We start from the raw sequence: 14,841 nt of genomic DNA on the forward strand, positions 1-14,841 counted from the left end.
AGGATGCCCTTTGGTCTATGTAATGCACCTGCAACTTTCCAAAAATGTATGCTAAGCATCTTCAGTGATATGGTGGAGCGCATCATGGAAGTCTTCATGGATGACATCACTGTATATGGAGGTTCGTATAAGGAGTGTTTGTTGAATTTAGAAGTTGTTCTCCAAAGATGTATTAAGAAAGACCTAGTGCTAAATTGGGAGAAGTGCCATTTTATGGTACAACAAGGAATTGTCTTAGGACATATAATCTCCAAGAATGGCATTGAGGTAGATAAGGCAAAGGTGGAGCTAATTGTTAAGTTGCCACTTCCCACAAATGTTAAAGGAATTAGGCAATTCCTAGGACATGCCGGGTTCTATAGGAGGTTCATTAAGGATTTCTCAAAAATCTCAAAACCTCTTTGTGAACTCTTGGTAAAGGATGTCAAGTTTGTGTGGGATGAGAAATGTCATAAGAGTTTTGAGGAACTGAAGCAATTCCTCACAACTGCACCAATAGTGAGAGCCCCAAATTGGAAATTACCTTTTGAGGTAATGTGTGATGCAAGTGATCTTGCTATGGGGGCTGTTTTGGGGCAAAGAGAAGATGGAAAGCCCTATGTGATTTATTATGCAAGCAAACTTTGAATGAGGCTCAAAGGAACTACACAACTACTGAAAAGGAGTTGTTGGCAGTAGTTTTTGCCTTGGATAAGTTTCGTGCCTATTTGGTAGGGTCCTTTATAGTGGTGTTCATTGACCATTCTGCTTTGAAGTACTTGCTAACCAAGCAAGATGCCAAGGCAAGATTGATAAGATGGATCCTTTTGCTTCAAGAATTCAATCTCCAAATCCGGGATAAAAAAGGAGTAGAAAATGTGGTAGCTGACCACTTGTCAAGACTTGTGATAGCACATGACTCACATGGTCTACCTATCAATGATGACTTCCCTGAGGAGTCTCTCATGTCAATAGAGGTAGCTCCATGGTATTCTCACATTGCAAATTACTTGGTTACTGGAGAAGTTCCAAGTGAGTGGAGTGTCCAAGACAAGAAGCATTTCTTTGCTAAGATCCATGCCTATTATTGGGAGGAGCCTTTTCTCTTCAAATATTGTGCGGATCAAATCATAAGGAAATGTGTTCCTGAACAAGAACAATCAGGAATTCTATCCCATTGTCATGATAGTGCATGTGGAGGTCATTTTGCTTCCTAGAAAACAGACATGAGAGTGGTCCAATCAGGTTTTTGGTGGCCCTCTCTTTTCAAGGATGCCCACGCTATGTGCAAGGGATGTGATCGGTGTCAAAGGCTTGGGAAGCTAACACGCCGGAATATGATGCCCTTAAACCCCATCTTGATAGTGGATGTCTTTGATGTTTGGGGGATAGACTTCATGGGACCATTTCCAATGTCATTTGGACACTCCTACATTTTGGTGGGAGTGGATTATGTCTCTAAGTGGGTAGAAGCAATCCCATGTAGGAGCAATGATCATAAGGTGGTTCTCAAATTTCTCAAGGAGAACATCTTTTCAAGATTTGGAGTGCCTAAGGCCATTATAAGTGATGAAGGAACCCACTTTTTCAACAAGCCTTTTGAGACTCTTCTAGCCAAATATGGGGTCAAGCACAAGGTAGCTACACCTTATCACCCTCAAACAAGTGGCCAAGTTGAGTTACCCAACCGGGAAATCAAGAATATACTGATGAAGGTAGTGAATGTGAATAGGAAGGATTGGTCTATTAAGCTCCTGGATTCATTATGGGCTTATAGGACCGCTTATAAGACCATTCTTGGAATGTCTCCTTATCGCCTTGTTTATGGTAAAGTGTGTCATCTCCCTGTGGAGGTTGAATATAAGGCTTGGTAGGCAATCAAGCAATTGAACATGGACTTGATCAGAGTAGGGGCAAAGAGGTGCTTAGACCTTAATGAGATGGAGGAATTAAGAAATGATGCTTACCTTAATTCCAAAATTGCAAAACAGAGGATGAAAAGGTGGCATGATCAGCTAATCTCCAACAAAGAATTCAAGGAAGGGCAAAGAGTCCTACTCTATGACTCAAGGCTCCACATCTTTCACGGGAAGCTCAAGTCAAGGTGGATAGGTCCTTTCATTATTCACCAAGTGCATCTCAATGGAGTGGTGGAATTATTCAATTCCAAAGGCAATCAAACCTTCAAAGTCAATGGTCATCGTCTCAAGCCATTCATAGAGCCTTACAATGCAGACAAGGAGGAGATCAACCTCCTTGAACCACAACAACTTTGAGGGAGAGCAGGGTTTCATGGACTATATAAGTCCATGAATTTTATAGTTTTATAGTTTTATTGTTATTTTTATTTCTTTTGATTTTAATTCTTGCTCAAATTTGGTTTATTTCGTCTTAATTCGAGTCAATTTTGATGTTAAATTTCAGAAAAAAATCAAGAAAAGTGTGGAGAAGCCTTGAAAAGCAAAACAGGGGAGCAAAACAAAGGGAACAGAGCACTACATTTCAAGGTGCAAAAATTTCGCACGGTGGAATCCAACACGCGAAAATGCATTCCAAGGTGCGAAATTCCAAAAGCAAAATTTTGCACACCTCAATCCAAGGTGCGAAAATTTTCGCACCGTGAGAAACACCCTCTTGGCACACGAGTGGCATTTCGCACAGCCCAAACCAATTTTCGCACAGTGCGAATCAAGGTGCGAAAATTTCGCACGATACAGTCCAAGGTGTGAATTCTCTAAACGTCAGTTTCGCACACCACTATTCAAGGTGCGAAAATTTTCGCACTGTGCGAAACACCTCTCTGGCACACGAGTGTCATCACCTTAAGTATCGGAATGGTTTCGCACCATGCGAAACAAGGTGCGAAAATTTCGCACAGTGCAAAACTCAATTCAAGGTGCGAAATTCTCAGTTTAAGGTGCGAAAATTTCGCACGGTGAAATTTTAAGCTGCGAAAACTCCTAACTGACTTTTAAACCCATTTTTTTTACCCCCAGGACTTTGCCTAACTTTCAAAAACGACTTTTCGGTTGCCATGGGAATTTTTAAACATCAAGCCACTCCAAATTAGTTTCCCCCATTTCTATTTAAACCCTTGAAGTAGAGAAGCCAAAGAGACGCAAGCCCCGCGTGCCATCTCCACCTCTCTAGAATCTGATCAGTTTTCTTCCTAAGCATTTCGGCCATGGCAAAGACTAGGGGAGGCCTTTCCGCATCCCCATCCTCGTCGATGCCTCGACCAACACAGTTCGCCATCAGAGACGCCACTTCGCTACATGCTCAGGACTCCACCGTTCCCTCATCTGAGGGTGGAACGCCTTCTCAGCACCGGTATCCCACCAGGAGGCCACCCACTGACCCTGTGCCGCCCATCACCAAAGCCAAGAGGCCTGCTTCTCGGCCACCCGCGAAGAGGGCCAAGTTCTCAGGTCCTGGAGAGCCATCCCAGCCACCTCAGGCAGAGCCGCCTACTGAGGACTCTCAGATTCCTGTGGGGATTCCTCTCGAGACCATCATCAAGCGTCCTATGATCGCAGGGCCGCCTATAGAGGGCAACCTGGATTGCAGAGATCGATCATTCCACTCAGAGACCTAGTTCGACATTGATGCTCTCAGACAACAGCCAGAGCTCAGGGATTCATTCCGTTTGCTATAGAGGTATCACATGGAGCATCTCCTCACCCCTAGGCAGTTCTATTATCCCAGAGTAGTTCTAGACTTTTATCAGTCTATGACTACTCGAGGCGTCTGGGATCCCACCAAAACCCTAAATAGAGGTTTGGGAAAGCCATGGTTATATGTAACATCTTATTTAACTTATGTAAATATATTTTAAAGTCTTGAAGACTAATTAGTTCAAAATAGACAACAGTTATAACAACCATTACAAGTACTTAGATGAGAGACATACATCATGTGATTTCAAAACAAGAATTACCCGATACATGATTTATAATATTTTATTTGACTAGTATAGATATGTTTTAAAGTTATGAGAGCGGAATAAGTCCAAATTAAACAATATTTGTACAAGTCATTACAACTAATGCCCACAGAGTTGTACATTAGGTAATTCCAAATGACAACTAAGCTGCTTGTGGGTGATGAAAAACCATAAGTTCATCCTTTCATTAACAACTCAAATAATAGAGGTTTGGGAAAGCCATGGTTATATGTAACATCTTATTTAACTTATGTAAATATATTTTAAAGTCTTGAAGACTAATTAGTTCAAAATAGACAACAGTTATAACAACCATTACAAGTACTTAGATGAGAGACATACATCATGTGATTTCAAAACAAGAATTACCCGATACATGATTTATAATATTTTATTTGACTAGTATAGATATGTTTTAAAGTTATGAGAGCGGAATAAGTCCAAATTAAACAATATTTGTACAAGTCATTACAACTAATGCCCACAGAGTTGTACATTAGGTAATTCCAAATGACAACTAAGCTGCTTGTGGGTGATGAAAAACCATAAGTTCATCCTTTCATTAACAACTCAAATAATAGAGGTTTGGGAAAGCCATGGTTATATGTAACATCTTATTTAACTTATGTAAATATATTTTAAAGTCTTGAAGACTAATTAGTTCAAAATAGACAACAGTTATAACAACCATTACAAGTACTTAGATGAGAGACATACATCATGTGATTTCAAAACAAGAATTACCCGATACATGATTTATAATATTTTATTTGACTAGTATAGATATGTTTTAAAGTTATGAGAGCGGAATAAGTCCAAATTAAACAATATTTGTACAAGTCATTACAACTAATGCCCACAGAGTTGTACATTAGGTAATTCCAAATGACAACTAAGCTGCTTGTGGGTGATGAAAAACCATAAGTTCATCCTTTCATTAACAACTCAAATAATAGAGGTTTGGGAAAGCCATGGTTATATGTAACATCTTATTTAACTTATGTAAATATATTTTAAAGTCTTGAAGACTAATTAGTTCAAAATAGACAACAGTTATAACAACCATTACAAGTACTTAGATGAGAGACATACATCATGTGATTTCAAAACAAGAATTACCCGATACATGATTTATAATATTTTATTTGACTAGTATAGATATGTTTTAAAGTTATGAGAGCGGAATAAGTCCAAATTAAACAATATTTGTACAAGTCATTACAACTAATGCCCACAGAGTTGTACATTAGGTAATTCCAAATGACAACTAAGCTGCTTGTGGGTGATGAAAAACCATAAGTTCATCCTTTCATTAACAACTCAAATAATAGAGGTTTGGGAAAGCCATGGTTATATGTAACATCTTATTTAACTTATGTAAATATATTTTAAAGTCTTGAAGACTAATTAGTTCAAAATAGACAACAGTTATAACAACCATTACAAGTACTTAGATGAGAGACATACATCATGTGATTTCAAAACAAGAATTACCCGATACATGATTTATAATATTTTATTTGACTAGTATAGATATGTTTTAAAGTTATGAGAGCGGAATAAGTCCAAATTAAACAATATTTGTACAAGTCATTACAACTAATGCCCACAGAGTTGTACATTAGGTAATTCCAAATGACAACTAAGCTGCTTGTGGGTGATGAAAAACCATAAGTTCATCCTTTCATTAACAACTCAAATAATTCTTAGTTAGAAAATAAATATAACAACCCAAATTTTTATTCTTGAAAATAATTTTTTGTTTTTTTAAAACAAAAAAACAGTTTTCTAAAACAAGAAACACGCTTAACAACCTTTTGAAAACAATTTTTTTGAGAATTTGTTAAGAAAATATGTTGTTTTTAGAACAAATATTAGGTGTTTTCGGTTGTTTTCAATAGAGTGTTTTAAAAAATAATTAAAAATATAATGAATACTTTAAAAACTTTTGCATCATATATAAGAGTATAGTATTTGAATCAAGAATAGGTTGAGAAAACTGTTTTTCATATTTGAGATCCAAACAAAATTTTATTCTTAAAAACAATTGAGAACTATTTTTCAGAATCGCTCAAAAAAACTATTTTTTTGAAAACTATTTTTGAAAACGTTCTAAAAACAAACCTTCATTTTTCCCCTTAAAACACACCTCTAAACAAGAGAAAAGCTGGTGAAAGCATTTGAAAAATCATTGCATAATAGAAATGGGAATATGATGGGAATAGAGGTAAATCACAATACCATATCAAAGAGAGATATCAAACTCCTGGCAAAAGTGAAATATAATTTCCATGAAAATGAACTTTTAATTCTTATTCTTATTCTAAAAAACAATCCAAATATAATAATACATCGGAAATGAAATTGATTTTTCATTCTCATTCCCTATTCCAACAATCCAAACATGCCTTACCAGCTGAAGTCAGCCAACAAAAGGGCTCTCAAACTTGAGAAAATCACCTTCCAGGTGTGTCCTAGTCTCATACGGCTGCAGATCCCACTTGAAACATGGGCGGTAAGGATCCTGTTATTGATTACATTCTTCATTTCTTCCTCTTATTTCCCCTCTAAACAAACTTCACCAAAAGGGAGCTTAAGACGGCCTTTGGCTTCAACATCTTTTCTGAGAAGAATCTCTCTTTGGAGAGCCCAGTATGATGGAAGTCGGGACCTGTAGGAATGAGATTTTTAATGTTCATACAGGTAGGAGGTCATGCAACTCATGGGATGAATTTTTTTTGGAGCAATGAAATATTCTCATTGCATCCAAATTAATCAATTTGAGGTGAACTCAGAATTGTTTGATTTGTGTAATCATCAATTATTGACATTGGTAAACAAGCCAAAGCAATTGGATTATAATTCACTTCAATCATAAGTACAGTCATATATAATCACACTTCGTGTTACAACGAAACATACATATTTGAAATCAATACTGTAATTAAGCAATCATTATAAAGCAATAAACAAATGACTGCAACCACATTCCATAATATAAGTAGAAGAGGAAATACATGTCATGCAGTGCAGTAATAATATAAGATATCATCACAGATTAGTGGTTATAAGAATGCAACTCTAGACATGACTTTTTGCAGAGAAAAGCTAAAGAATAAAGGTAAAGATGCCATACTACTAGTTGCTCAAATATGAATTACTACTCCTGTTGGTAGCTGATATGGTAAGAATTATACTAACCAAACCAGTGAAGGGATAGCAGACAACAGATCAAATTTGTAGCTGGAATCTACAACATTTGTAACCATGACCTGCTCATCTTGTTTTGCCTTAAATGATAGAAGTCATGTTAGAAATGGCAGCAGCACATATAATTCAAATGAATATTTACACTAACAAGAGAAGTAAATAAATTGAGTTCAAGAGGCATTCTAATAAGCACCAATTCCACTTTTTTTCTTTCTTTTTTTTTTTTTTTTTTTTTTCAAATTTTCCATAAAGAAGACTAGTTTCTCAGTGTACAAAATTCCAAATGCATTTGAGACTCCCCTTAGTACCACAACCAACCTCATGTATTACATTTCAAGAATGCCTTCAAAGAATACAAACAGCCAATGCAATGATCCTACTAAATCAAGTCAGGGCAGTTGGCTAAATCTCCATTTGCCCATACACATCATAGACACCATAGAAGGGTTTGCTCAGCTATGAGGCAGATAAGACAATCGCTTAAGGCTTAGTTTTCAAAAGATGCCTACTTAAAATTTTTCCATCTCAATTTTTTTAACCATCAGAAAAACTGTCATGATCAATAAACCTGCTGAGTTTTATTATGCCAGAACTAATATTATACACAAATATGATCAAGCTCAAGAGAAAACAATGACAAAAAACAGATTATGAGAAGAAATGTGCCCAGTTTGGAAGAGGCAGCACCGTCATGACTATAAGATTCACAAGCCATACTTTGAAGGATAGCATAATAGGAGATGAAAGAGGCTGGTATATCCAGCCTATTCACTGGAAATAGAAAAGGAAGCATCTTTCATCACATTCAACAAGTGCGAAATTGTTATGAACAAATACCTTTATTCTTCTTCTGTACCAAAACAGTACTCAGGTTTTTTCAACACCCATTTCCAAGAGCTGGTATCCAAAAGGGCTGAAATACCAAAGGAGTTTATAGGAAAAGGAAATACATGCAGTTGTTATCTGCCATGTGATAAAAGAGGATCACACAGAAACAATATAAGAAAAAAGAGAAGGTGAAAAGAAGAGAGATATGACGGCACCACAAACATAAAAATTATTGTATGAAGAGCATACTTTGGTTTCTTGTGTTTCCCCAGGGAAATGCAATTATTGCTTTTGGAAGGCTAGTCCTTGGAGAACCAGGATGTGCTGTAGGTAAGAAAAAAAAAGAGCGGGTGAAAAGAAGAGAAAATGATGGTGCCGTAAACATAAAGATCATCGCACAAAGAGCATACCTTGTTTCCATGTGTTAGGGACAGAACTTTCCTCCAGAAAAAGCAATCTTGATTTTGAAAAATTAGTGGTCAAGAACCAGAATCAAAATCATTCAAACAGCCCAGTGAAACTTAGTTTAGAGTTTTCTCATCCAAAGAGTGGATATTTTATTATATCTCAATCCAACTACAACCTGGATCTTTCCATAATCCTCTTTCTATCATCCCCTTCCTCACCTTTGCAGCATCACTCCAACTACCCTCTTCAGAATAAACCTTTGACAGTAAAACATATGCTGCATCATTCTCAGGAACCAACTGAAGTAGTTTCTTAGCAGCCCATTCTCCCAATTCTTTATTTCCATGTATCCTACAGCCATTCAACAAGGATCTCCAAATAGCTGGCCAGGGAGGAAAAGGCATTGTTTCAATTATATGTTTAGCATCTTCAAGAAATCCATTTCGTGAAAACAAGTCAACTAAGCAGCCGTAATTATCTGGAGAAGGGTCCATCCCATAATCCAAGTTCATCGATTTGAAGAAAATATCGCCTTGTTCAACAAGACCAAGATGACTACAAGCAGATATAACTGAAACAAAAGTGGCTTGGCTAGGCTCTAGGGTAGCCAACTTCATCTTTTCAAACGTTTCCACAGCTTCCCTTACAAGACCATGATGTGCATATGCTATGACCATAGTATTAAAAAGAATAACATCACGAAATCTGGATGTTTGATCAAAAACTCTTCTTGCATTTTCAATGTCCCCACATTTTGCATACGCATCTATTACTGCACTCGCTACAAATACATGTGCCTCATATCCCATTTTGACAACAAGGGAATGGACAGATTTAGTTTGGCGATAAGCTGCAATACCAGCACAACAATTAAAAATGCTGCCAAAGATAAACTCGTCAGGCTTCCCACCAGCTTCCTTCAGACGGTTAAGAAGACCAATAGCTTCTGAGCTATAACCTTTATGCACCAATGCAGAAATCATGGCCCCCCAAGATACCAAATCTAATCTCTCAACCCCATTAAAAAACTCAAAAGAATCATCTAGCAGTCCAAATCCAACATAACACTTGAGTAATGAACTACAGACATATCCTTGAGATGCAAAACCAGACTTAACTATAGTGCCATGCATTTGTCTACCTAATTTTTGGTTTTCAGTTCTGAAACAAGCTTCCAAGGCGCTTGAGAAGGTACACTCGTCTGCTTCAAGTCCCAGGCCGTTTAAGTTACAGAAAAGGTTCAGGGCATCTGCATTATGACAATTTAAATTATAACCAGAAATCATTTCATTGCAAGTATGTATGCTTTTGAAAGGTGCACTGTCAAACACTAAACATGCCATCCTCATTGCCCCACATTTAGAGAACATATTGATGAGTGAGCTGGTGACACTTGCTTCATCAGAGATTCCAAACTGAAAAGCAAGACAATAAAACTGAAGCCCAGAAACAAGATCAAGAGCCTCTCCACAAAATCTAAACAAGATTGAGAAAGTCACACAGTTGGGCTTTAGGCCTGTTAACATTAATTTATGGAAGAATCTTCCTATTTCTCTTGCATCATCACCTTGTGATAAGCCTGCAAACACAGTATTCCAAGATATAATATCTTTATCTTGCAACCTATCAAAAACCTTCAAAGCATACAACCCTCCACCATTTTTAAAGTACATGTCCATAAGAGAATTCATTACTGCAGTACTAAATCCCACCTCACTCTGAATGATCAATCCATGAATCTGTCTTCCAAAATTCAAATTACCCACAACCAAGCACCCTTTGAGAGCATTAATGAAGGTGAAAGCATCCATACTTATTCCTTTATATTGCATCAAAGACACAATCTTGAGACTTTCAAAGCCATAACTACATTGTGCATAGCCTCCAATCATAGCATTCCAACAACCAACAACAAGATTGTCCATACACTCAAACACCCGCTCAGCATCTTCAATATCCCCCAACTTAGCATACATGTTCAAAATGGAACTACCCACAAATGGATTCTTCTCCATTCCAACTTTCAGAGCAAAACAATGTACGCACAAACCCAATTCTTTACCCCCCAAAGCAGCACACGCCTTCGTAACACAGCCAAGAGCAAACTCATTAGGGACCAACCCAGTTCTTATCATCTCCAAATACACCCCCAGACCCATCTCAAACTCACCATTTTGTACAGCACCAGAGACCACCAAAGTCCAAGAAACAAGGTTTTTCATAGGCATTTCACCAAACACCTTAAGCCCACCAGCCAAGAACCCACATTTGGTGTACATCTTGATGAGATTATTTTGTGAGAAAATGTCATTGCAGAATCCCAACTTGATGATCTGGGCGTGTATTTGACTTCCGAGAAGAATACATTTTGAATTTGCAGAGTGAGTAAGTGCAGTGGAGAGGGCAGTTGGGTCATTTCTAAATGAGAGAGAAGAGGAACAATTGCAGGATTTGGATGCATAGACATGGTGTTGATTTCTAAGCATTTTATTAGTAAATAGAGAAAGATGATTGAGCTTTGAAACAAAAGGAACCGTTGAGCCTCTCATCTCATCGAAAGTTGGATCGTGTCAACTCCTACATTCTCACGTGTTTTAAGAAAATAATTTCAGAGTAGAAGGATTTTAAAATATGTTTAGAAAGCCTTTTACTTGTGTGCTTGGAGGAAAATAAAACCATGTTGGAAGGCTATTCTTAAAAACTTATTTAGGACAGCCACTTCGTAGTATTGTGCCAATTCTAGTTTTGATATATATTAGACTTGTTTCATAGCTTTCAATTAAGCTGCAAACTAAAAAAAAAATACTTTTTTAACATAAAAATAATTTTCTAACTTAAAAAATGTGTTTGATAAATTGTTGATGTAAAATGGTTTTTTTTTTATAAATTTGTTTTGAAAAAACAAATTTTTAAGTGTTTGATTTATTTTTTAATTTTTAGTCTTAATTAATTTGAAGTTTATTTGTCTAATGAAAAAAAAAACAAAATAAATATTGTTTTATGACTTTCTAATGTTAATTGGGTCTCTTTTGAATTTGATGATTTTCTAGTTCTAATTTAATAAATTTTATTTATTTTGTGTCACTTAAATATAGAATTGATTCGACTAATTAAAAAATTAGATAAGTTAAGAAGTTTAGAAAAACACTTTTAATTCAAAAGAATATCATATTTGAAATTTTCGTTATTAGGTGTAAAAGGTAAATAAATATCATGTTCTACTTTATTTACCTTTTATAGTTTTTACCTTTTTATTTTTTCACATTTTTTCTTTTATTTTTCAAGATAGATGAAAAAAATTCTAAATATTTTCTAAAAATTATTTTGTATTTCATTTTGTTTTTAAAAACTATGTTCAAATAACAAGCTTTTAGTGTTTTTAAAAATAATTTTCTTCCAAAAAAAGAAGTTTTTAAATCACATAGTGAATCAAGCTTTTAGTCTTTTTTTCTTTCTTTCTATGGTCATGCTTGCCTTGGTTTTTGAGAAGTTAAAAATTCTTGGGAAACTTAGGTTTCAGGCATCAATATCAAAATAATAGTATATTCAAACCCTAGGTTTGCCAATTTCAAGTTTACGATGCTAACCCCAAAAATATTTTGGGTCTCATGCACTTTGGGCTGAGTTGTTTTTTAATTCCCAAAATGCCCTCCTCCTTCGGTCAAGTCAGCCTCCACATGTTTAAAAAAACTAAAAGACTAAAAATAAAAAAACAACTTAATAGTAGGAACCTTCCTTCTTCGTTTATTTTTGTGTGTAAACCAATGTTTTCAGAACCGAACTGGTCATTGAACCGGAAAAATTATCGATTCACGGTTCACTGGTCGGGGTTGAACCGGTGATGTAATAAATAATTAAATATATAATTTATATATTATATAAAATTAAAAATAATTATAAAAATTACAAATATATAAAATTACAAATTTTAATAATGTTTAATTTTTATATTTGGTATATTAAATTAAATAATAAAGTTTAATATTTAAAATTTTATTAAATAGAAATATGTAATATTTAAGAATGAAGAAATATTTAAGATGAAAAAATTTATAATATTTAATTTTATCTTTTTGTCTTTGTATTTTATTGTTTTAAAATTATTCTATTAATTAATTTATATTATTTTTATAATTATTATTATAATATTATTATAAAAATAAACAGGAATTTAAACATTTACATTTTTTAAAAGATTTTATATGATAAAAGTTTGAAATAAAAACATTAATATTAGATTCTTATTATATATATATATATATATAAACAACATTATGGTGCAATGCTCATGGTTCAAACTTCAAAGTTCCATGCGTCCAAACCTCAAAGAGGCAATGTTTTCCTCTAATCAATCTCATTCCCAATCCCACATCGGAAGCACATGAATTTTATGTGCTCCATGTGCTCTATAAATACCTTCCAACATTGCCTTTAACCCAAACAAGCCAGAAAACCGGGCCTGAAAGCATGGCCCAAATGAAAGTGTTATATTTAAGCCAAACATGGGGCTTGGAGGCATGACCCAAATATTAGTTGATAAAACAAAGACTATGAATAATTAAGGAAAATACTGATTCGTTCCCAATTGGTGTCTCAGCTGATTCATGTTCTCTCAATGGTCCCTGACAATGGTGTCATTTGATACGTGTCCAGCTGGTGTCCATTGATTGTGGTCCTCAGAAGGGAGTAATCAACAAAATTTATAACCTATTACACCATGTACTAGGATAGCCTTAGCTAGCATAGCATAGTGGCTCTAGGGTCGTTCACTGGGATGGGTTTTCATTTCACAATTGATATCAATTCAAAGCTAAATTGGTGATTTTTCATTTCAAGGTTAGCTCTAAAAGAAAACATAAAGATGTGTGAAAAGGTTGGTTTTTAAGTGAAACCAAAAATAGTAGTAACTGATTTTAATTACAAAGAAAAATGTTTCTTGGAGTTTAGATCACTGGGCTCAGATTCCTTGTATAAAAAGGGAGTTTTGGTCACTTGTTTCTTTTCCTCGCATTAGAGAATTAACATATAGTTAATTCTCTAACCGATGTGGTACAGATGCTTCCCTTTAATGGGTTCAAACACTAAATCCCTCTCACTAATGCATCTTGCAATGACTCATGCCACTCACCTAGCGTTTGCCATTCAAGGTGATCTTTAACCTTGGATTACCCGTCAAAAGCTCGTAAGAGATAACTAATGGATGTCTCCTTAGAGTCCAAAAGCTTACCAAGTGTTGGCTATTCTAGAAAATCCTACCTTCAAACCACCTCCCAAAGGCTCTCAAGAGATAAACTAGTGCATCTCAATGAACGGAGATCACTTGCCTTATCAAGTGTTGGCCCAGGTGAATTAAAGGCGTTTTAAGTTAACTAAAAAGATAAAAACCATTAACTGGTCACACTTTCTCTTCATTAAAAACTAAAACAACAAAACTTCCAATTTCTACATGAGGAAACTTACCCGACTTTCTTTACTCCAAGAGACAAAGAGCCTAGCCGCTCATCCTCTGAGGAAAAATCCTCAGAGTTTGATTGGCTAGAAAGAAAACTAACGAGAAAACAAAAATATGAAGGAAAAACAGAGCAAGTGCTCTGTAAAATATATTTCTTCCTTATACAAAAGGTTCTCTCCAAGAACAAGCTCTCGAGATCTATATTTTTTTTCATTGTAAAGAAAATTACAACTATATATAAGAGGTTATTCACCCCTTTGTTCTTACTTAAAGACTAAGGAATCCTATGATAGGTGGGTTACAAGGAGAGTTTGGGGATTTAGACATCAAATATCTAAAGCAAAATATCTCAAGATGTCGGTTGGAAATATCAGGAAGCTTCAGGAGAAATTCCGTTGCACTGTGCAAAATGGAGACTTGGTCGTCAGTATTATCAGAGTTTGCTTTTTGATTGTGGGCAGAAATGGATCCGGTGAATCGCAAGTGTTTGACGAGCCAAGCTGTCCGGGGAATCTGAATTGGCGGCTGCAGATTTTCTCCGGGTAAGCGCTATCAAAGGATCCGAACATGTCTGACCGAGTAAGTTGAAACGTCCTCCTCTCCCATCCGGATGTGAGATATCCGGAGAAAGTGGAATGTCGACCGAACAGAATTCTTCCCCCGGGTGGAATGAGCTATGTCGCAAGGGGGACCGTCTGCGTGTGCAAGGTGTAGGGACCCTTCCCCCTGATGACACGGAGCGCGCATCGCTATCCGGAGCAACTCCATCCGAATTCCCCAAGAGGACACGTGGCGCGCTCCCCTATCCGGACTCCCTCAGGGAGAAGCACACGGCACTCGTGAACATCACACCCGGACGATAGCATATCCTATCCGGATATGTTGTCCGGATCATTGACTAAAGTGAGCAAGCCTTGCTATGTCATTCCGACAGCCTGCCACAGCCCATGTTCCGCCGCCATCCGATGGTGTGTCCGAACACCCTGTCCGGACATCTTTTGCTCCTTGCATTCCGGATTTG

The 14,841-nt window shown here is 36.2% G+C and overlaps 1 protein-coding gene across 5 annotated transcripts; it reads right to left on the reverse strand.

Moving 5' to 3' along the window:
• Nucleotides 1-6,195: 6,195 nt before the first annotated feature.
• Nucleotides 6,196-10,992, reverse strand: LOC117923424 (pentatricopeptide repeat-containing protein At3g09040, mitochondrial-like). Of its 5 annotated transcripts, none has more exons than XM_034841703.1 (4): nt 8,371-10,992; nt 8,210-8,284; nt 7,124-7,212; nt 6,196-6,593 (listed from the first exon to the last, which is right to left on the reverse strand). In XM_034841703.1, exon 1 carries the CDS (start codon nt 10,915-10,917, stop codon nt 8,521-8,523), a length of 2,397 nt encoding a protein of 798 aa, XP_034697594.1. In that variant the 5' UTR covers nt 10,918-10,992; the 3' UTR covers nt 6,196-6,593; nt 7,124-7,212; nt 8,210-8,284; nt 8,371-8,520. The 5 variants fall into 5 exon arrangements, with proteins under 5 accessions (XP_034697594.1, XP_034697593.1, XP_034697591.1 ...); XM_034841702.1 differs by having other exon boundaries at nt 7,124-8,095; XM_034841700.1 differs by having other exon boundaries at nt 7,970-8,284.
• Between the last annotated feature and the right edge of the window lie 3,849 nt (nt 10,993-14,841).

Source organism: Vitis riparia, chromosome 10 (assembly GCF_004353265.1).
Source record: "Vitis riparia cultivar Riparia Gloire de Montpellier isolate 1030 chromosome 10, EGFV_Vit.rip_1.0, whole genome shotgun sequence".
NCBI classification, from domain to species: Eukaryota; Viridiplantae; Streptophyta; class Magnoliopsida; order Vitales; family Vitaceae; genus Vitis; species Vitis riparia.